This window comes from Manis javanica, chromosome 3 (genome assembly GCF_040802235.1).
Source record: "Manis javanica isolate MJ-LG chromosome 3, MJ_LKY, whole genome shotgun sequence".
NCBI lineage: Eukaryota > Metazoa > Chordata > Mammalia > Pholidota > Manidae > Manis > Manis javanica.
In genome coordinates, this window is record NC_133158.1 from 176,705,059 (window position 1) to 176,729,731 (window position 24,673).

Genomic DNA, 24,673 nt, shown 5'->3' on the forward strand with positions numbered 1-24,673 from the left:
TAATTACCCAAGAAAAAAAAGATGTGGTAGACCTCAGGGTCTCACATGGAAGGGACACATCAAAAAAGATAAGAAAAATGAGGTTACACAATGAGGCCAAGGTAAAGGCTTACTGAAAGCCAGGGGCTAACAGATCAACAGGCTCAGCATCAGAATAAGCAATGAGTAATACAAAATCCACTGATATTTTACTGTCTCAGGCTCTACTCCTAGAATTGGGGCCATCTAATTCCTAATCTGGTCCTCAGAAGAAAAATGAACTGTAAGACTCTTAGATCAATAGCTCAAATGACTAATCTTCAGGTCAGTTTGGCTTTTAGTTTTTGCTGACCTATCCCCTTTGTACCAGTAGTATAGTGGACGGCACAAAATAGGTGCTCAAGAATTGTTTTGACTAGAATTATCTTCGGATATGACTAAAATTTAATCTTTTGCTCTAAATCCAAGTACTAGGCCCCTGTCTACATCCCTGTTCTTAAGCTGTCTTGATAAGAGGTAACACAATTCTTCCAATTTGGGGGCCTAGTCACATCATACTCTACTTTGTTGGGGCTGATCTGTAGGTGGATAGAGCTGTATGTCCTCATTCAGTCTGTTGGCTTTTCTCCAAGCTATCCCTCTGACAAACTATCACAGTCTACTGGGTAAATCCAAGCTGGGGAACAGGGCTAGTTAAAGCATGGCAGGGGAAACCCCTGACAGGATCTTGCATGACATAATTTCAAAGTATCTAAAGATGGCAAAAGGGTGAGAACAGGGGACAGCACAACCAAAAGGGCTGATACATGAAACCAGTGTCAAGAATGAGCAGGAATTTCCCTAGCAGATCTCAAATCTAGAAAGGGTTGGGTCATAAAAGAAAACTCATAAAGATGATTCCATGGTACTAATACATGACTAATTTTTCCTTTTACATATTCCTTTGCAGGTTATATAGTTATAACATATGGTAGATATGATTAACCACTATCAGTAATGCTATCATGATCATTTTATACATAAAGTTTTCTTACTATTGAAATGTACTCCCAGGATGAAAGTTCCACAAGTGAGTTATTGGGTCAGACAGAATGAAAATGTTTTGCAGCATTGCCCCTTGCTTTTCAAAAATGTTTGTTTGATTTCCACTATTTCATGGCTTTCTAATAAACTGAGTCACAGTTTCTCAAGAAGAGACATATCCAATAGTGAGTGCTTAAGACCTTCAAGAAAAAACTATAGAGGTTAGAGTTCATGCCTCAGAAGTCTATGATGCCATACATAGGCACATCTACACAGATTAATGCCCAGGATATGAAGAGTAGGCACAGTAAATGGCAAAGCAGGAGGAGTGGATTCTTGCCAGGATCCTGAGTGCACTCACATCCAGCTGCTGCTACATCTCCTGATCAGAGGAGGAACCGTGGAGGAAATTCAGTGAAAAGCCACGGGACTGCACAGGAGAGCGGACAGCAAGTTAAGCCACCTCCAAAGTTGTCTTTGAGAAAGTTGATGGTTATATCTGAGTTTCTTTTCCATTTCTTACCTTCTCTGAAGCTATCTCTTTTCTTCGTACAGGTCTTAAACTAGTAAATATGGAGCACTCTACCCTGTATACATCTCTGTTCTAAATCTAACACAGGTAATGTTTTAAAAAGCATTGTTGCAGAAAAGTAGAAAGTAACTATTTGTGGTATGAATGACTGGATTGGTGAACACCTGGGTGAAGTTTACATATTTACTGTTAGGAAGACCTCTCATTTTACTGGCAAACTGTCTTCGGCTAACTAATATTAATTCTTCTTCCTTTTACAGTACCACTTATTAAAATTTGGGAAATGACTTCAGAGAAACAGATTCCCATCATTACTAAAACAAAGCATTTTAGAGATTCAGATTGAGACAATGTCTTGAAGCCAGCACCTGAATATCTAAATTCTAGGCATGGCTGACCCAAAGTTCCCCACTTAGCTAGTACAGTAACTGTTCTATCCTTGAAGGGTACTGTGGAAAAGATCAGCCCCACTGCCTTCCAGAAAGAGGTGTCCCAGAGAAAATGTTAATAGCCAGGTATTTGTACACTCTGTAAGAAAGCAACAAACAAAATTAATGCCAAAAAGGGCGGGGGGGAAGCACAGCTATGCACTGAATGTGTTCCTGCCAAAGTCATGTTGAAGCCCTAAAAGTTAATATGATTATATTTGAAGATGTGACCTCTAAGGGTAGTTAGGTTAACTGCAGCCATAATGGTAGGGCCCTGAATCCCACAGAATTAGTATGTCCTTATAAGGAGACATAGAAGACTGAGAGAAGATTAAAGATGGTGGATTAGGAAGCCAAGATGGAAACCTCCTCCCAAAAACACATAAGAGGAAAATACAGCAAATACAACTAGGCCAGAAAATGACATGAAGTCTGCAGAACAAACCACCTACCCCTGAGGAAGAAGAAAGGACCACACAGAAAAGGGTGAGGTGGCAAAGCCAAGATCAAGTGGGACCCGAGACTACATGCAGAAGAGGAATGGAGCAGGGAGGGGGAAGGTGCCCAAGAGTGCTGCACACCTGGCCCAGGAGATCTTCTCCAGAGAGAGAGCCTACATTACAATGGGCTCTGGTGATTATCGGGGCTGGACACCACGGGCAGGTGGAACACTCTGGGAAGCTGAGACTCCAGCCAGGGTGGAGGTCTGGCACGCTCCATCAGTCCTGAGACTGAAAGCAGAGGTAACAGTTCGAAAGTCTTGCCAGCAGTGGGAGGGGTACTAGAGAGGATGAGGGTTGGACAGAACTCTCTCCTCAGGAGAAAGGTCAGGTAGAGAATACCTCCTCCAGCCCTTCCTCGGTCCAACAGATCGGGAGCCCAAAAAGCTCCATCTTCCTTGCTGGCAATACTGCCCCAAGGCTCCTCCCTGTACATGATGCCAACAAACAATACATGTGGCCCAGAGGCAGCATCAGAGCTTGCTGCTTGACCTTGCTTGGCTCCATTTCGGCCCAACTAGAGAGGTGCCTGGAGTAGCAAGCCCCAAGCACACCTCCCTCCCTGAGGGTTTCCAAACCCAGTGCTGCATGTTGGGCTGGAGTATACTGGTCTGCCCACTCCATTTTCCCTTTAGCCCTGCCATTGCTACAGGCCAAGAAGAGGGAGGCCCTGCCCACAGCTAGCTCAACAGAGATTCCTGAGCTGATCACAAAGACAGATCAAGCAGACTTCCCACCCAGACTTAGACCACTACAGAAGCAAGACAGAAAGGTTGCACAAGCCACAGCATGCGAAGAGCTGTGCCCCCCACAAAATATAACCAAGCATTAGGAAGTAAAGAATCCTGAGCTTCTGGGCACCACAGACACCTTCATCATAAAGCTATTACTCTTTAGACCAGAAAGCATAGCAGTGACATTTAATACAAAGTTAGAAACATAGACTCCTTGGCAAAATGGGTAAGAAGAGGAATTTGATCCCAACAAAACTACAAGACAGAACCCCAGAAACAGGGGTAAATGAAATAGATATCACCAAACTTCTTGATTATATTTCAAAATAAAAGTCATAAACATGTTCACAGATTTACAGAGAAGTATTCAAAATCTCAGGGAGGACTTCAACAAAGAGAAAAAACTTTAAAAAGAGCTACTCAGAGCTGAAGAGCACAGAAGCTGTAATGAAAAAACATACAATAGAGGGATTTAGAAGTAGATTAAATCATGTGGAGGAGACGGTAAATGAAATAGAAATTAGAGAACAGGAAAACAAGCTGAGGAACAGAGAGAAAAAAGGATCTCTAGGAATAAAAGAATGGTAAGAGAGTTATGTGATCAATTCAAATGGAACAATATTCACATAACAGGTGTACCACAAGGAGAAGAGAAAGACAAAGGGATAGGAAGTCCTTCTAAGGAAATATTTGTTGAAAGCTTCCCCAATCTGGGGAAGGAAACAGACACTCAGGTCATGGAAGTGCAGAGAGCCCTAACAAAAGGAGCCCCAGCAAGACAAAACCAAGACATAAAATAACAAAAATGGCAAAGATCAAGGACAAGGAGAGAGTATTGAAAGCAGCCAGAGAGAAAAAAGATCACTTATAAAGGAAGTCCCATCAGGCTATCAGCAGACTTCTCAACAGAAACTCTTCAGGTCATAAGGGAGTAGCATAATATAGTTAATGTATTGAAACAGAAGGACTTGCAACCAAGAATCCTCTACCTGGCAAGATTATCATTTAAATTTGAAGCAGGGATTAAACAATTTCCAGACAAAGGTTGAAGGAATTCACTACCACTGAGCCAGCTTTACAGGACATCCTAAAGGGACTGCTGTAGACAGAAATGACCATAAGGCTAAATAGCTTTCACCAGTTAAAATAAACCCAGAGTAAAGGTAGTAGACCAACTAATTACCTGTATGAAATTAAAACAATACAAAAGAAGCCAAACCAACTATACACAATATCAGTCAAGGAATACACAGAAAGTGCAGATTATGATATCTAACACTAAAAATGTGGAGGAGGAAAAAGAAGGAAAAAATGTACGTTTAGAATGTGTTTGAAATAAGAGTAACCAGGTGAGGGGTTAAAGATGGCGGCGTGAGAGGAGAGACAGAGGCTTCCTCCTAAAACTGGATACAATTAGAAAATTTAATTGGCGCAACTAATTCTGAGAGAGCAACAGGAAAGAGGACGGCATCAGACTGCACACAACTAGAGAAAAGAGCAGACCTCACCGAATGGGGTAAGTACCAGAGCCATGACCCGGCAGGACCCGAGCCCATCCCCCACCCCAGTTCACTGGTGGGACCCAGAGCAAGGAGGGAGGGGAAGGCTTGGGACTGCTGAATACCTAGCTCAGGAGATCTGCTCTGGGAGCACAAACCTACATTTCATGGTGCTTTCATGAGACTCACATGACTACCAGGTTGGAAAGTTAATACAGGCAGAATTCCTGGGGAGACTGGGATTCCAGCTGCTTGTGAAAAGCAGGAATCCATATCTGGCTGCTCTGGGACAGAAACATACCTGTGTGACCAGCCCACTGGCTCAGGCAGTGGAGACAGGCACAGGAGCCAGGAGGCGGAGAACAGCTCTTTCCTCCCCCCAGGTAGCAGTATCGCTCCCCTGCGACCCCCGACATTGCTTCAGGGACTGAGCAGCTCCACAATAGAGCTTCTGGACACTAGATGGCGCCATATACAAACATGAAACGCCAAAGGAACCTTGTCCAGAGTAAAATTATTACAACTCGAGAGAAAGATTTAAATGATATGGACCTCGTGACTCTTCCTGAAATAAGAGTAACCAGAAATTTAAGATAGATTATTATTTATTAAAGAGGCTATCCTTGAACCTCTAATCACAAAATAAGGCATACAATACACACACACACAAATAAAAGAGAGAAATCCAATTACAACACTAAAGAAAACCATAAGAGAAAAGCATAAAACAGAAAGGAACAGAGAGACGATATAATAAAAAAGCCAGAACAAAATCAAATGTCAATAAATACATATCGATCAGTAATCACCTTAAATGCAAATGGACTGAATGCACCAATTCAAAGACATAGAGGAAACAAGACCAATCTATATGCTGCCAGCAAGAGACTCATTTCAGACCTAAAGACATACACAGACTAAAAGTGAAGGGATGGAAAAAGATCTTCCATGCAAGTAATAGGAAGAAAAAAGCAGGAGTAGCAGTACTTATATCAGACAAAATATATTTCAAACAAAGAAAGTAAAAAAAGACAAAGAAGGACATTACATAATGATAAAGGGGTCAATCCAACAAGAGAACATAACCATTATAAATATCTATGCACCCAGAATAGGAGCACCTAAATATACAGAACAAGTACTAACAGCACTAAAGGAGGAACTAGATTGCAATACATTCATTTTAAGAGACTTTAACACACCACTGACATCAGTAGACAATTCAACCAGACAGAAAATAAACACAGAAACAGATGCACTGAAAAATATACTAGATCAAATGGACTTCACAGATACCTACAGAACACTCCACCCAAAGGTACTAGGATAAACAATTTTCTCAAGCGTGCATGGAATATTCTCCAGACTAGATCACATACTAGGCCACAAGAAGAGCCTCAATAAATAAAAAAGATTGAAATTGTAACAAGCAGCTTTTCAGACTGCAATGATGCAAAAACAGAAATAAATTACACAAAGAAAACAAAAAGACATACAAACACATGGAGGCTTAACAACATGCTTCTGAATAATCAATGGATCAATGAACAAATTAAAACAGAAATCAAGTAATACATGGAGACAAAATACACTACAGCCCAAGATCTGTGGGACATGGCAAAGGCAGTTCTGAGAGGAAAGTACATAGCAATATGGGCATACCTCAAGAAACAAGAATAATCTCAAATAAACAACCTAAAAAAAAACCAGGAAGAGAAGAACAAATGAGGCAGAAAATCAATAGAAGGAGGGACATAATATAGATGAGAGCGGAAATAAATAACACAGAAGAATAAAGCAATAGAAAAAAATAGTGAAACCAGCAGCTGGTTCTTAGAGAAAATAAGCAAAACAGATAAACTCCTAGCCAGATTTATCAAGAGAAAAACAGAGTGTACACACAGAAACAGAATCAGAAAGGAAGAAGGAATAACAACAGTGGATACCACAGAAATACAAAGAAATATTAGAGAATACCATGAAAAATTGTATGTCAATAAACTGGACAACTTAGAAGAAATGGACAACTTCCTAGAAAAATACAACCTTCCATGACTGACCCAGGAAGAAACAAAATCTGAACAGACCAATTACCAGCAATGGAATGGAATTGGTAATCAAAAAAGTCCTGATAAAAAAGAATCAGAGATTCAAGATGGCGGCCTGAGAGGTGAGACAGAAAACTCCTCGCAAAACCACAAAGAGTACGAAAATATACTTAATTGATACAACCCTAAAATAGCAACAGGAAAGAAGGCTGAACCAGACAGCACACAGATCTCATGAACAGAGCAGACCTCCTGAAACAGGGTACTGCACCAAAGCCTTGATCCGGCAGGACCCAAGCCCTTCCCCAACCCCAGCTCACCAGCAGGAGGAAGAGAAATGGAGCCCGGAGGGAGTGGAAGCCTGGGACTGCTGAATACCCAGCCCTGGAGGTCTGCTTTGGGAGCAGAAACCTACACTGTGTGGTGCTCTGGACATTGGGGAGCTGGGACAGGTGGAGTGCTTGAGAGACTGATTCTGGCCATTTGTGGAGGATGGGATCCACACCCGGCCGCCCTGAGACAAGGGAAAGGCAGACACTCTGGGAGGATTCCTAGCAACTGAAGCGGCAAGGTTTGCACGGAGCCTGCTGCATGGGAGAAGGGGTAGGGGGCAAGGATGTCTGGATGCACTCTGCCCAGCAGGTTGGGAACTTCCAGGAACTTCAGACACTCCATCCCCCTGGCTGGCTGCTCAGCTCCAAGGCCCCCCACTGTGACATGCTGCCTGCCGAGCCTCCCTCCGGGCCTGATAGCACCAGCTCGCAAACCAGCAGTTACTGTGCTGGTGTCAGGCCAGCCAGAGGGAGGCCACACCTACAACAGCCACAGACACAAAGCACAGAGGCTTACACCTGTGTGCTCGGCCCACTGGCTCTGACACTGGAGACAGGCAACGCAGACGGGAATTAGGGAATAGCTCTTTCCTCCCCCAAGGCACTAGCTCCACTCCCCTACAACCCCCAACCTCACTCTAGGGGCTGAGCAGCTCCAGAGACAGGAGCTTCAGGGTACTAGAGAGCACCACATAGAAAGGTGAAAAGTCACAACCTGATTCAGACACAAATATCACAAACCCCAGAAAAAGGGCCAAATGCCACTGAACTGATCAATCTTCCTGAAAGAGAGTTGAAAATAAAAATCATAAACATGCTTATGGAGTGCTGAGGGGGAGGAGCCAAGATAGTGGCATGAGTAGGGCAGCAGAAATCTCCTCCCAAAAACATATGTATTTTTAAAAATACAACAATTACAACTATTCCTAAAAGAGAGACCAAAGGATACAGTACAACAGTGAAGCTACATCTACATCTGCGAGAACTCAGCATCTCATGAAGGGGGTAAGATACAAGCCGCAGCCCAGTGGGACTAAAGCACTCCCATCACCCCAGCTCCCCGGCGGGAGGAAAGGAGTTGGAGTTGGGAGTGAAAGCCCAGGACTGCTAAACAACCAGCTCTAGTAATCCACACCAGGAGCGCAGACACAGTGCACAGTGTGCTGGATATTAGAGAAACGGAAAAGCAAAATCTGCGAGTGGGTCCCCCACAGCCGGCTCCCCTGGGACAAAAGAAAAGCGAGTGCTTTTTGAAAGTCTTAAAGGGACAAGGGCCTCACAGCTGGATGGAATCGTCCCAGCACACTCAGCCCAGCAGACTGGGAATCCTGAGGAACATCAGGTGCACTAACCCCCTGGGTGGCAATGCAGCTTTGAAGCCCCTCAGGGCAATAAGCAACCTGCCATTTGTTCCCCCAGAGCAGCACTGCACCGACACAGCAGCAGAGCACCCAGAGAGCGGCCCCGCCCACAGCAACCTCCCAGAGTCTCCTCCGAGCACACAGCTGCCCGGGCCAGACATGGGCTGCCACCAGTGCGCAGCTGCCCAGCATAGGCAGAGGAAGCCGGGGCAAGGTGTGGAGGGGTGCCATTCTAGCAGGAGAGCACACACTGAGCACTTGCCACTCCCCACATGGCCCTGGGCTACCCTGAGGGCTGCCCCTAGTGTGCGGGTAACTGACATAGGCAGCGGAGAAGGGCAAGGCAATCAGCAACCAGGAAGGGACTTTGTTCTCCCAGCTGACACATGAGCCACCTGCCTATGGATACCTCTACTGCCATGAAAAGACAGAAGAATTTGGTCCAGTAAAGAATTACCCAGACAACCCCTAAGAGAGGGCCTGGTGAGACAGATATAACCAATCTTCCTGAAAAATAATTCAAAATAAAGGTATAATCATGCTGATGGACCTGCAGAGAAATATGCAAGAGCTAAAGGATGAAGTCAGGAGGGAGATTACAGAAATGAAACAATCTCTGGAAGGACTAAAGAGGAGACTGAATGAGCTGCAAGAGACTGTTAATGGAATAGCAAACAGAGAACAGGAATACAGAGAAGCTGAGAGAGAGAGAGATAAAAGTATCTCCAGGAATGAAAGAATATTGAGAACTCTGTGATGAATCCAAACGGAACAATATTCACATTATAGCGGTACCAGAAAAAGGAGAGAAAAAGGGATAGAAATTGTCTTTGAAGAAATAATTGCTGAAAATTTCCCTTAAGCTGATGAAGGAAATACTCTCTCAGACCATGGAAGACCACAGATCTCCCAACACAAGGGAACCAAGGACAACACCAAAACATATAATAATTAAAATGACAAAGATCAAAGACAAGGACAGGGTATTAAAGGCAGCCAGAGAGAGAAAAAAGGTCATCTACAAAGGAAAACCCATCAGGCTATCATCAGACTTCCCAACAGAAACCTTACAGGCCAGAAGAGAATGGCATGATATATCTAATGCAATGAAAAGGAAGGGCCTTGAACCAAGAATACTGTATCCAGCACAATTATCATTTAAATATGAAGGAGGGAATAAACAATTACCAGATAAGCAAAACTTCAGGAAATTTGCCTCCCACAAACCACCTTTACAGGATATTTTAAAGGGACTGCTCTAGATGGAAGCACTCCTAAGGCTAAATAGACGTTACCAGAGAAAATACAATCACACCAAAGAAAGCAGACCAAGCAAATACTAACTAAAGGCGAAAAATAAAATCAACTATTCACAAAAGCAGTCAAAGCAAGCACAAAAGAGTACAGAATGAAACACCCAACATATAAAGAATGGAGGAGGAGGAATAAGAAGGGAAAGAAATAAAGAATCATCACACTGTGTTTATAATAGCTTATTAAGCTAGTTAAGTTAGACAGATAGTAAAGAAGCTACCCTTGAACCTTTGGTAACCACAAATCCAAAGACTGCAATGGCAATACATACATATCTATCGATAACCACCCTAAATATAAATGGAATGAATGTAACAATCAAAAGACACAGAGTAATAGAATGGATAAAAAAGCAAGACCCATCTATATGCCGCTTACAGGAGACTCACCTCAAACCCAAAGACATATACAGACTAAAAGTCAAGGGATGGAAAAAGATATTTCATCCAAACAATAGGCAGAAAAAAGCAGGTGTACCCGTACTTGTATCAGACAAGAGAGACTTCAAAACAAAGAAAGTAACAAGAGATAAAGAAGGACATTACATAATGATAAAGGGGTCAGTCCAACAAGAGAATATAACCATTATAAATATATATGCACCCAATACAGGAGCACCAACATATGTGAAACAAATACTAACAGAATTAAAGGAGGAAATAGAATGCAATGCACTCGTTCTAGGAGACTTCAACACACCACTCACTCCAAAGGACAGATAAACTAGACAGAAAGTAAGTAAAGACACAGAGGCACTGAACAACACACTAGAACAGACGGACCTAACAGACATCCACAGAACTCTACACCCAAAAGCAGCAGGATACACATTCTTCTCAAGTGCACATAGAACATTTTCCAGAATAGACCACATACTAGGCCACAAACAGAACCTCAGCAAAAAGATTGTAATTCTACCAATCAACTACTCAGACCACAAAGGCATAAAATTAGAAATTGTACATAGAAAACAAAAAAGCTCACAAACACATGGAGGCTTAATAACATGATCCTAAATAATCAATGGATCAATGACCAAATGAAAATAGACATCAAGCAATATATGGAGACAAGTGACAACAACTTCACAAAGCCCCAACTTTTGTGGGACACAGCGAAGGCAGTTCTAAGAGGAAAGTATACAGCAATCCAGGCCTATTTAAAGAAAGAAGAACAATCCCAAATTGTGTCTAAAGTCACAATTACTAAAACTGGAAAAAGAAGAACAAATGAGGCCCAAAGTCAGCAGAAGGACGGACATAATAAATATCAGAAATAAATAAAACTGAGAAGAATAAAACAATAGAAAAAAAATCAATGAAACCAAGAGCTGGTTCTTTGAGAAAATAAGCAAAATAGATAAGCCCGTAGCCAGACTTATTAAGAGAAAAAGAGAATCTACACACATCAACAGATTCAGAAATGAGAAAGGAAAAATCACGATGGACCGCACAGAAGTACAAAGAACTATAAGAGAATACTATGAAAATCTATATGCTAACAAGCTGGAAAGCCAAGAAGAAATAGACAACTTCCTGGAAAAATACAACCTTCCAAGACTGACCAAGGAAGAAACAGAAAATCTAAACAGACCAATTACAGGCAACAAAATTGAATCGATAATCAAAAAACTACCCAAGAACAAAACACCCAGGACAGATGGCTTCACCACTGAATTTTATCAGATATATAGAGAAGACATAATACCCATTTTCCTTAAAGGTTTCCAAAAAATAGAAGAGGAAGGAATACTTCCAAACTTATTCTATGAAGCCAACATCACTCTAAGACCAAAACCTGGCAAAGACACCACAAAAAAAGAAAACTACAGACCAATATCCTGATGAACATAGATGCAAAAATACTCAACAAAATATTAGTAAACCGAATTCAAAAATACATCAAGAGGATCATACACCATGATCAAGTGGGATTTATCTCAGGGATGCAAGGTTGGTACAACATTCAAAAATCCATCAACATCATCCACCACATCAACAAAAAGGACAAAAACCACATGATCATCTCCAAAGACGCTGAAAAAGCATTCGACACAATTCAACATTCATTCATGATAAAAACTCTCAACAAGATGGGTATAGAGGGCAAGTACCTCAACATAATAAAGGCCATATATGACAAACCCACAGCCAACATCATACTTAACAGCGAGAAGCTGAATGCTTTTCCTCTAAGATTGGGAATAAGACAGGGATGCCCACTCTACCCACTATTATTCAACATAGTACTGGAGGTGCGAGCCATGGCAATCAGACAAAACAAAGAAATAGAAGGCATCCAGATTGGTAAAGAAGTCATACTGTCACTATGTGCAGATGACATGATATTGTACATAAAAAACCCTAAAGACTCCACTCCGAAACTACTAGAACTAATATCCGAATTCAGCAAAGTTGCAGGATACAAAATTAATATACAGAAATCTGTTGCTTTCCTATACACTTATGATGAACTAGCAAAAAAAGAAATCAGGAAAACAATTCCATTCACAATTGCATCAAAAAGAATAAAATACCTAGGAATAAACCTAACCAAGGAAGTGAAAGATCTATACTTTGAAAACTACAAGATACTCTTAAGAGAAAGTATAGAGGACAGTAACAAATGGAAACTCATCCCATGCTCTTGGCTCGTAACAATTAATATTGTCAAAATGACCATCCTGCCTAAAGCAATCTCCAGATTCATTGCAATCCCTATCAAAATACCAACAGCATTCTTCAATGAACTGGAACAAATAGTTTTAAAATTCATATGGAACCATAAAAGACCCTGAATAGCTAAAGCAAATCCTGAGAAGGAAGAATAAAGCAGGGGGGATTTCGCTTCCCAAGTTCAAGCTCTACTACAAAGCCACAGTAATCAAGACAATTTGGTTCTGGCACAGGAACAGAGCCACAGACCAGTGGAACAGAATAGAGAGTCCAGATATTAATCCAAACATATATGGTCAGTTAACATATGATTAAGGAGCCATGGACATACAATGGGGAAATGACAGCCTTTTCAACAGCTGGTGTTGGCAAAACTGGACAGCTACATGTAAGAGAATGAAACTGGATCACTGTCTAACCCCATACACAAAAGTAAATTAGAAATTGATCAAAGACCTGAATGTAAGTCATGAAACCATAAACCTCTTTGAAAAAAACAGAGGCAAAAATCTCTTGGACATAAACATGAGCAACTTCTGCATAAACATATCTCCCTGGGAAAGGGAAACAAAAGCAAAAAGAACAAGTGGGACTATATCAAGCGGAAAACCTTCTGTACAGCAAAGGACACCATCAACAGAACAAAAAGGCATCCTACAGTTTGGGAGAATATGGTCATAAATGACAGATCCGATAAAGGGTTTACATCCAAAATATATAAAGAGCTCATGCACCTCAGCAAACAAAAAGCAAATAATCCAATTAAAAAATGGGTAGAGGAGCTGAACAGACAGTTCTCCAAAGAAGAAATTCAGATGGCCAACAGACACATGAAAAAATGCTCCATATCGCTAGTAATCAGAGAAATGCAAATTAAAACCACAATGAGATATCACCTCACACCAGTAAGGACGGCCACCATCCAAAAGACAAATAACAAATGCTGGCGAGGATTCCGAGAAAGAGGAACCCTGCTACACTGTTGGTAGGAATGTAAATCAGTTCAATCATTGTGGAAAGCAGTATGGAGGTTCCTCAAAAAACTAAAAATAGAAATACCCTTTGACCCAGGAATTCTACTCCTAGGAATTTACCCAAAAGAAACAAGTTCTCAGATCAAAAAGACATATGCACCCCTATGTTTATCTCAGCACTATTTACAATAGCCAAGAAATGGAAGCAACCTAAATGCCTGTCAGTGGATGAATGGATAAAGAAGATGTGGTACATATACACAATGGAATGTTATTTAACCATAAGAAGAAAACAAATCCTTCCATTTGCAACATGGATGGAGCTAGAGCGTATTATGCTCGGTGAAATAAGCTAGGTGGAGAAGACAAGTATCAAATAATTTCCCTCATTTGTGGAGTATAACAACTGAAGCAAAACTGAAGGAACAAAACAGCAGCAGAGTCACAGACTCCAAGAGGGAACTAGCAGTTACCAAAGGGGAGGAGTGGGGTAGGGTGGGTGGACAGGAGGCAGAAGGGGATTAAGGGGTATTATGATTAGTACACATGATGTGTGGGGGGTCATGGGGAAGACAGTGTAGCACAGAGAAGACAAGTAGTGACTCTAGCTTCTTACTACAGTGATGGACAGTGACTTCACTGGGGTGTGTGGTGGGGGTTGATGATATGCGTGAATGTAATAACTACAATGTTTTTCATGTGAAACCTTCATAACAGTGTATATCAGTGATGCCTAAATAAAAAAAATAAATAATCCATGAGGTCCCAGAAGTCCCGGAGACTGATGGGTTGAGTGTTCTGATCTCAGGCTCACCATTGATCCTGTGAAGAACTCACAAAGGGCAGAGTCCTAACCGCAGAGAGAGGTTTTACCTAAGGAGGAAGTATTCCTTTAATTCGCCAGCATCACCTGCCTGTTCAGGTTCCTCTGAGCAGTGATCACATGGTCCTTGGTTCTTGATTAGCTGCAATGGAGTGAGGAGCAAAAGGCAATACCTGAAAACAAATTTCAGAGAGACAGATGAGTGAAATATAAAATAAACAGGAAAAATAAATGAGAAAGTATCAGGGTACTGATTCATTCTCAGGGAGAGAAAGGCCTAAGCCATGAACATAAAGGCTGACATTGTAACAGAAAAGCTAATAGATTTGGCCTTATAGTTTTCTGTACTTATAAAAAAAACACCATCACAAATCTGTAATACAAGCTAAAGTTGCCTTATACTAGAATTACTTGTGTGTATGTCTGTGTCCTTTCTTCCTGCATGTACACAGTAGGCTCTAAGTCCCAGAGAACAGGGCCCATGATATTCACATATGGATATCACATAGTGCCTAGGATAAAGAGGGCTCAGTAAATGCTGATTTGAAATGTTAAGCAAGTTCAGGGTACTATCTAATTTTATCAGGGTGTAGGGGTGGTGACAAGAGCCTCTGCCACATATGCCCATCACCATCCCTCCTCCACCCGTTCAACCCTTTTGAGCTTCATATTGTCTGAACCCCATGACAGTATACTATTTGCAATCTTGGCAATTCTCAGAAGAGCCATCAAAGGGCCTAAATTCCCTAAGAGATTGACATAGTCCACTACTCAGATTTTCAAAATGTCAGAGCTGAAAGGAACCCTCCAGCCTTATGTCAAACTAGAGACGGGAAAATCAGAACATAGAGGAGAGCTTGGACTCAAGTCTTAAGTCTCCTGACACTCAAATGTGAGTTCTTCTGTATCACGCTTACTTCCAGAGCATAACTCTACTCCTCAAGGTCCAGAGGCCCCCTCCCACTTCTCTGCTCCATAAATAGCCATCTAGAAATGCTCCCTTTCAGCCGTGGTCCCCATATTCTCTAGCATGCAGGATTCCTATCCCCAGATTAATTTTACAGTATAGGTCTCACCTGCCCAGCACAGACAGCCTTAGTCCAAAAGTTCTGCCCAGCAATATATCCTGCCTAAAATCGTCCTTGGGTTTGGTGAGGAAGTTCCTAATGGGGTCTTGAGTCACTGTAAACAGACAGAAATGACTGAGTTCTCTGAGAGCTCAACTCCAAGAGGACAGTAAGGGCAGGGTCCCATCCTACACAACTGTGAGCAATACAGATGATTTTTATTTTAACAATGAGGAAATGAAGCCCCCAGCTTGAATGACTTTCCAAAGGTTATATGCTAGTGAGAGACAAGACTTCTGTGTCTGAAGGAAATCTTCATGCCATCACACCGCAGTTACTCCTTTTCACCTATTCTGTTCGTATCTAAGTCTCCATATTCTCCTCTAACTGCAAAATGCATTCCAACTGCAATCCAGCTTTCCAGTGAAAGTATGCAGAGGAGGGATGAGAGAGGAACTTTGCAGTCAAATGTCTTTAGAGAAAGAGGAAGAAATAAGACTTTAGAGGGGCGCTAGAATTATTTAAAAAATCATTACCCACTTCTTAGGATTACTAGGGCACAAAACCTGTTTTGTTTTTCCCCTTTCAGATTGCCAGATTCTGCTTCTAACTCTCCAAGTTTATTACATTTCTTCCTAGAACACAGCTCTGTCTTGTACACGGCTGTAACCCCAGGACAGAATACACCACTAGGTAGGTAGTCAAGTATTTGTTGAATGAATAAATAATCTTGGCAAGATTCTGCCCTCATCTCCAAGTCCGTTTCCTCACTGATGAGCTGGAGTTAATATATCGGACCGGTGACTCGAGTCAAATACTCAGGGATTGTGGAATTCTTTGAGCCTGGGCGGGACCTCCACTGTTATGACCAGGGCTGCCCCCTGGTCGGGGGCGGGGATGACACGGTTCTGTTACTACTCTCAGGCCAGTCACAGCAAGCGGCTCCGCCGAGTGAGAGACCCAAGACAAAGAGGCAGCGCCAAAGGAGGACGGGGAGGGGACCCCAACTACCCCCGTGGGCCGCCGCGCCCCCGTCTCCGCAGCAGGGAGTCGGGCAGTGGGCCTAGATCCCGGCCGGTGCCCCCCAGACACTCGCAAAATTCGGCCCGAACCCCCACGCCAGGTTGCCGCAAACCCCCTCACCGACAGCGTCCGACCCACATCTTGGAACGGAGCGGAGGAGGAACTACGTCACCGGCTCCCTAGTAACTCCGGCCTGGCCCTCCGGTCCTTCTAGGCAGCGGGAGGTTCCGGCATCTCTGTGACCCTGAGGCCGGAGCTCTCCCTGCCGGCGCTAGGGCCCGCGGACTCCGGGGGCGCTCTGGTCCCGCCTCCCGCCCAGCTTTCGCCCTAACACTGGCTAGGAGGACGAAAAGGCTTGGAGAGTTCAGCCCATGAAAAGAGGGCTCAGAAGGGGTGGAGCCCGGAACACTCGTTGGAGCGGGAAGGGGAACCATTGCATTGGACAGCCAGTTTTCCTTCCCCTCCCCGAAGTCGCACCGCCAGCTCTGGCTGCTGAGCAGAAATCATCTTTCCGCAGATACCGCGCCTTTCAACCTCAAAGCCACCATCAGCTACCGTTTACAGCAGCATAAAAACACACATATTGGGTGTCTACTTTGTCACTGTTCTGGGCACCTCAGATACAGCAATGGTGAAAATGAACTTGCTGCCCCATGAGCATTACTTTCAAGTCAGGCAAGACAATGATAAATACATGAGCGATTAGGGTATGTGGGCATCTGAGGCATTTGGGGATCCTAATGGATCATCTAAAGCTTGAATCAGGAGGGACGGGGCACACATTCCGGACTTTAAAGGCCATAACGGCTTTGGATGTGTCCTGAATAACTTGGAGGGTTTCGGGACTGAGGAGTGACATAACCTTTTAATTTTTTTCCTGACATACGTACATATATCAAAGATTAGCTATCAGGAAAGGAACCAAGAAACTCGTTCCTGTAAATTGTCTTGCTTTCAGTCTTCATGCAACTAGACATAAACCTTGCGTGCAAGTTTCACACAGGGACATAACATTATAAAAATTTGCTCCAGCTGCTTTGTTGAGAATAGTTTGAAGGTGGGCAATAGCAGAAGCAGGGAGATTAGGAGGCCATTGCACTCTTCCAGATGAGACATGATGGACTAGTTTAGAAGTGAGGTAATGAGAAATAGTTCTGCATATATTTTGAAGCTATGCCCAGCATGATTTGCTAATGAATTGGTTGTTGGCTAAAGTTCAAAGTTATTGGTATGAGCAACCAGAATAGATTACCTTTGGAAATAGAGTAAACTGAAAGAATAGTTTCAGGGGTATGGATTAACAGTTTTGTTTTGGATATAACTGAAAATTGTAATTAGACATTCAAGAGGAAATGTCAAACAGGTGGTTAGGAGTACAGAGTTTGGTGAAGGCATCACCAACAGAGCTGTAAATCTGGGAGGATACTCCAGGGAATGTTTGTAGATAAAGAAGTTGTCTGAGATTGAGCTTTGAAGCTCTTTATCAATCAACAAATATGTATTGAATACTTAAAGTATACCTGGAGTTTTTCTATCTGTCAGATCAAGTAGGTGGCACAACTCTGCCATGTTCTACAGAGACTGAGGAACAGATTCAGAGAAATCATGACTTACACTTCACATCCTCCAGTGGATGCTAGAAGTCAGGAGCACAACTATTGCCACTACACCAGGAAACTCTTAAGAATATTCATGTATATTAGGACAGTTATAATCAAGTTAAAGTCCTCTTTTTCACCTATTTTTTTAAACTGGGGGAGAGGTCATTAATTCTGATTCAAGCTGCTAACTCGGCATTTGGCCCCAGCAGTAATGATTACTCATTGATATTCTGAAAGCCCAATAGTTCTAAATTTTAGAGAGTTTAAGAATCACTTGGATATACGTTAAAAGTGCAAATTTCAGGGGCTCCTATCCTTATTGCAATTTCCCAAAGGCAGTTCAATCCAGATATGCCCTTGAGTTAAACTGATATTAAAACAATACCAAAAAATCCATTAACATTATGGGCTAACTTGTGTCCCTCACAAATTCATACAAAGTCCTAACCCCCAGTACCTCACAATGTAACTGTATTTAGAGATAGAGCCTTTAAAACGAGGTAATTAAGGTTAAATGAGGGTATTAGGATGGGTCCTAATCTGATGTGAAAGGTATCTTTATAAAATGAAGAAATTAGGACTCAGACTAACACCAAAGAAAGACCATGAGAAGATGGAATGAAGTGCCCATTTACAAACCAAGGAAAAAGGCCTCAAAAGAAATCAACCCTGCTGACACCTTGATCTCAAACTTTGAGCCTCTAGAGCTGAGAAAATTAATCTCTAGTTTAAGCCACTCAGCCTGTGATGCTTCGTTATGCAGCCCCAGCAGACTAACATACCTGACTTTCTTGAGGAGCAACAAATTTGGTGGTGACCAACTCACAATCCCAAGGAAAAAGGGTGTTCCAGTACCAGGAGATGCAGAGCAGGTGGCATGTCGGGGAATGGCTTTGCAAACTTGGCATCAATTTTAGGCCCATGACTTTATAGTTTCTTGTTTGGGGCAGGGCAGCTAGAACACACCTTTACCTCTGTCTCTATACAAGCTGTTCAGAACTTACTGTAGCATATTGCTCTTGACAAATCAGAGCTCCCTGACAGATGTGCAACTTCTCATCCTTCAGACTGTTGGGAATTTTTCAGCTGTTCCTGATCCTACTTGTTCAAGTATCCCACATGTCCACTCTAAATGGAAACCTTAGGGAAGGCTAAAAGGTGAATTGTTGTCGTGGCTTTCTATGGAAAGTCTTTTAAAGAATAACCACAACTATCTCACTGTTCTAGTGACCCTCACTAGGATAGCCATAGTAAATACACAGCTTAAACTGGAGAATACAGTTGTCAGTGGTTTAACTTTAGCACCATACCAGCTGCCATGACCACTTTCTCCATAAAAGGCCTCTGTAATAAATAGGCTGCACATATCTCAAAACCTAGAGGCACCAGCAGTGCGGTCCCTCAGTAAGAGCTTGATTGTCATTAATTTGTGTACATTGCTGAGGCTGACTGGCTTGCCAGAGGGTGCTACAGGCATGGTGTAACTGCAGTTGTTCTGCACCACCCTCCCATGGGAAACAACATAACACTGCTGTCTCAGTAAAGGAATATAGCATTTTTCAACTTTCCAAAAATGGGAATCAAAGTATATAATATAAACCCAGATCTATATAACCTGGGCTGGGCATGTACACATGCCCCATGGTCCTGAACATCTAGCTGTGGTTACCATTCAGTTCGAGAGGAATACATATTATCTTGTTGATTTTAGTTCAATTATTTCATTGTACCCAAATCTTGGGTAACTACTGGCCCTGTGCATCTCTCAATTTGGGGGGTAAAAGCCTGTAAGCCATCTCTATAAAATGCCACCTGTACATTCATTCCTAGAAACTTTCAAGTCTATGGACTGGGCCACCTAAAGTGGAGATTTTTATTCAGCTGACAATTCCTGACCAAGCATAACTTGAGGAATACCCACAGATTAGAAGAGGCAGTTCACCATACATTTCTCTCCTACTGTGTTGTCATGTAAAGCATTCACATGACTTAAAAGGGTATCTCTACCTCACCTTACTTGGCACACACCGGGGTGCATAAATTAGTGAGAAGACTGTTGTGGTTCAGTGAAGACTAAGTCCATATTCTATACTAGGTCAAACACTTGGACCATTAGGTACCTGAAGCCAGGTGACATCCTAACACCTTCCAGCTGGGGCAAGTGCTTCTATATGGCCCCATCAGGAAAGAACATATTCTAACATTAGGGGCAGGGGATTTATTTTCTACAGAGCAAACCCACTCTGTGGGTATTCACCAATTATCCCTAGCTCCTAGAGGTTTCCAGGAATGTGTCCTTGGTATCACCCCAGGTCAGTGCCTTACCAGAAATGTCTCCCAACATAGGACAGTACTCAGTAACTTGTCGGTACCTACAATCTCTTGACCTTTCCTACTGGATTTAAAAGCTGAATGACCAGGGTTAGAGATACACATTATAGCTGTGGAGTACTTTCCTTCTGTGTATAAAAGTTAAGAGGGCAAGTGCCCACCTCCTAGCACCTTTACCATATTTGTTCACTTGAATTATCTACTGGGTATAAATACTAATTTTTAAAATAAATCAGAAGTTCTTTATGCCATTGACAGTGCAACCACTGAAGAAATCAGAAGTTCTTTATGCCATTGACAGTGCAACCACTGAAGAAATCAAAATGTTATTAGATATGTCACTCCCAATTCCCTCCCTCCCAAAAATATCAGGCTGAGTTCTTTCTAGCCTTCAAAGAATAATTCCCACATTATGTAACTCTTCATAGAAGTAGAAGAGAAATAAACATTCCAAATACATTTTGAGAAGCCAGTAAAACCTTAGTAAAGTCAATCTAGTTCTACACATAACAAATAAAAACCACCACGAACAAATGGATTTTATTCCAGGAATGCAAAGGAATTTCAATTATTAGGAACCTTCTGAAAAAAAAAAATGAAGTACAAAAAGAATAAATGATATGACCCATAAATTAAACTAATAATTTTTTTTAAAACTTGGCAAAACTTAACGATCATACTAATAAATACTCTACAACAATAATGGCTATAGCGTGTACTAAGTGCCAAGCACTGTTTAAATTAAAGCACCTTATACTCAGGAACTGATTTTATCCTCACAACCCTATCAGGTAGCTCAATTTTATAGATGGAAGAACTAAGACATGAGGAAGCTAAGTGACTTGGCCAAGAACACAAACCTAAGAAGAGTGGTGGAGACAGGATTTGAACCTACTGTGCTAGGACAAACTCTGGGTTCTTTACTGTACCATAATGCTTTGCCTCTTCTAAACAGGAATACAAGGAAACTTCCTAAACACGATATTTATAAAAAACGTACAACAAAGTAACAGTAGTGGGACTTCTAGAAGTACACACAGAAGATATTAATGAGGCCTTTTTATGTGATATTCTGTAAGATTCCACTTTCATTTTTAGAAGCTTCTAGTCTGGTTGGCAGGATGGGGGATATAATGCCCAATTTAAGGATGGTTCAGTTGGAAAGCTGACTTAAAATATTTTATTAAACAAGTATATGAAAATCATTATCCATGTGCTAAAAAAATAGCTATCACACCTACTCTCAAAAAGCCTACAATAGTTTACACATATGCATTGAGAAAAACTTACAAGGCAATTCAACAATTGCATATTGTAACAACAACTAAGGTCAAATGAATAGAAGCTGAAGAGGAATGAAGAGGCATTTGAAGAAGAAAATCTTTCAGGGATGAGGAGGATCTAGAAGGCTCTAAGGTACATAGATTTAGCAAGTGGGAAGAAAAGGTCACCTAGGTGCAGAGGATCTGGATTAGAATCAAATTAAGAAGTATACAAGAAGGGCCATATCCAAGAGAAAGGAAAAAATTAGTCTTGGAAAATAACTTTCTGTAAATGCTAAAATGGATTGGTGGGAAATGAAAAGGAAAACACAATCTGTTCTTGAAAAGAGTCTGATTATGGTTTGAATAAAAATGAAACCGGTTTTTAAACAAATGAAAGAAAAAAGGACATCCATCAAATACATGAATGTGTAGTCCTTATATCCCTAAAGGTGGGGAAGGACTGTATTGACTCCCTCTCCCCCACCTTTGAGCCAGCAATAAAGGACATGGCTTACTTTGATTAGTGGTTCCAGGAGATTAAGATGACTATCCTTCTTATAATGAAAACTTAACTCAAATTCCATCCTCTATCTTGGAGAATCAGGCCTTAAGAAACTGATGGAGCCACACCTGAGTGCTTATCACCAGTGTGAGTTCGCTGGTGGTGATTGAAAGTGGAACGCTGGCTGAAGGCTTTCCCACACTCAATACATTCATAGGGTTTCTCTCCAGTGTGAACTCTCTGGTGCACAATAAGTTGTGAGCTGTCACTAAAGGCTTTCCCACAATCATTGCATTTGTAGGGTTTCTCCCCAGTATGGGTTCTCTGATGCACCATAAGACTGGAACTATAACTAAAGACCTTCCCACACTTATTACATTCATAAGGTTTCTCACCAGTGTGAATTCTCTGGTGTATAATGAGGTGTGAGTTTTGATTGAAGGATTTTCCACACTCATTGCATTTATAGGGCTTTTCACCTGTGTGAAGTCTCTGATGTCGAATAAGACATTTACTCAAACTGAATGCCTTACCACACTCGTTACATTCAAAAGGTTTTTCTCCGGTATGAATTCGCTCGTGGTCTATAAGCTGAGAGTTCTGGTTGAAAGCTTTCCCACACTCACTACATTTGTATGGTTTGTCCCCAGTGTGGAGGCTTTGATGTCGAATGAGACATTTACTCCGACTGAAGGCCTTGCCACATTTGTTACACTCATAAGGCTTCTCCCCAGTGTGGATTCTCTGATGGTCAATAAGATTTCGATTAGAACAGAAAGCTTTCCCACATGCATTACAGTTGTAGGGTTTCTCACCACTGTGAAGTACCTTATGTCGGACAAGACTTTTACTCCGAATGAAGGCCTCCCCACACTTGTCACACTCATAAGGTCTTTCCCCAGTATGGGTTCTCTGGTGGTCAATGAGTTGTGAACTCTGAGTGAAGGCTTTTGCACATTCATTACATTTATACGGTTTCTCCCCATTGTGGAGCCTCTGGTGCTGAATGACATGGGAGCTGTGCCGATAGGTCTTCCCACACACACTGCATTCATAGGGCTTTTCCCCTGTGTGAATTCTGAGATGAACTATGAGCTGAGAGGTCTGCCTGAAGGTCTTACCACACTCATTACACTCATATGGTTTCTCTCCAGTGTGGATTCTCTGATGGCCAATAAGGTGTGAACTCCGATTGAAACCTTTGCCACATTCACCACACCTATAGAATTTCTGTCCCTTTAGAACTCCTTGATGTTCAGTGGGAATGGAGGATAGATTTGAAAGCTCAAGTTCCTTATATTCATCACATCCATCTTTACTGAATTTATTTTTATCCTCATGTATTTCCAAAAAACCACATTTTAGTCTGCTCCCTTGCTCATCTGACTGTGCTTCTAGCTTCTCTAAAGCATCTTCACAGACATTTTTAGCTTCTAGTCCCCCAGGAACCACCCCATGGAGGCATCCTGATATCCTGTCAAATGACTCTGATCCTTCAGAAATTTCTTCCTTCGGAGACAACTCTGAACTCTCCATTCTAGATTCATTTGCTGCCAAAAGAAAGAAAACTTATTCATTTCTTGTCCCACTGAGGGAACAGATTAATCAGGAGCCTAAGTACCTGGAAAAAACTTCACATTATGGGTAAAGAATGAGATGAAATACTGAGAACGGGAGAGAAAATGAGAAAAAAAGTTTTCTTCATGGACAGAAAGATGAAAAGGGAGAAAATGGTTGGTGGAGGGTGGAAGAAGGGCTATCAAGACAGACAAATGTAGCACAAATAAGAAGGGCAACTGGAAGACAAGATACCAGATTGTGATGGTGTTATGGAAGTCACATGCTATATCTCTTTAGTAAAATGATAAACTATAAAGTCTGTCTTTTCCAACTATGATATTGTATGGTTCCACATTTCTAAGCAAAGACACTGCAGAAACAGAAGCATGGCAAACATCTCAAGTGATAAATGAATGACATGTTTGTGCAAACATGGGAGTGATGGATAGGTAGTTTACATTATGAGGGTGTGATTAGGAAATATATATACTAAGAGGGAGGATTCTGCTGTGACAGCACAGTGATAAGATCTGGAGAAGGCAGCAGTTCAGAAATGCTGGGGAAAAGTATTGACAAGAGAGACCTCTAGTCCCAAGTAGCGATCCCTTAGTTCCTGGAGCCCTGGACTGGCAGGAGCCAATATTGCTTGCATATAAAAATTCAGAAGGGCATCAGTAATTTAAAATATAAATCAAAACATGTCTTTGGTATCTTGATAATCTGAAATCACAAGGGAACTGATCAGTTGATTATTTGCCTTTGAATTCCGGAATCATTGAATACAAAAGCTGGGAGAAGGCAGAGCAATCATGGTCCTAGTTGGACACAAATATCTTGGTTCCTTTCAATCACATCTTAACCAGGCCACAAATCATCATGCCACTTTAAGATGTGGATGCTACAGATGTCTGAATCCCTGACTCCAAGCCCACCCTCTCCAGAGATGGCTATTGTGCTAGGTTTCTCATAGAACTTGCCAAGCAAACATCCCATACAAGGAAGCTGTCCCACCCCAGTCTTTACTCAGAGGGAAGCTGAGACAAACATGCTTTATGCCAATGAACCAGGCTCATCCCATGATGGACCACAGGTGACTGGACAA

The 24,673-nt window shown here is 41.9% G+C and overlaps 1 protein-coding gene across 10 annotated transcripts in view; it reads right to left on the reverse strand.

Moving 5' to 3' along the window:
* ZNF660 (zinc finger protein 660) overlaps nt 1-24,673 on the reverse strand; it is a 76,639-nt gene that overhangs the window by 38,149 nt on the left and 13,817 nt on the right. For 6 of the 10 annotated variants that reach the window (XM_073232431.1, XM_073232436.1, XM_073232434.1 and 3 more), the window contains exons 6-7: nt 15,299-15,404; nt 14,273-14,395 (exon numbers count right to left, since the gene is read on the reverse strand). In XM_073232431.1, the coding sequence (XP_073088532.1) occupies nt 14,273-14,395; nt 15,299-15,404 (229 nt within the window). Of the gene's footprint in view, nt 1-14,272; nt 14,396-15,298; nt 15,405-16,432; nt 17,348-22,147; nt 23,562-24,673 lie in introns of those variants that run through there. The other 4 variants (XM_073232435.1, XM_073232437.1, XM_017655457.3 and 1 more) reach the window with 3 other exon arrangements.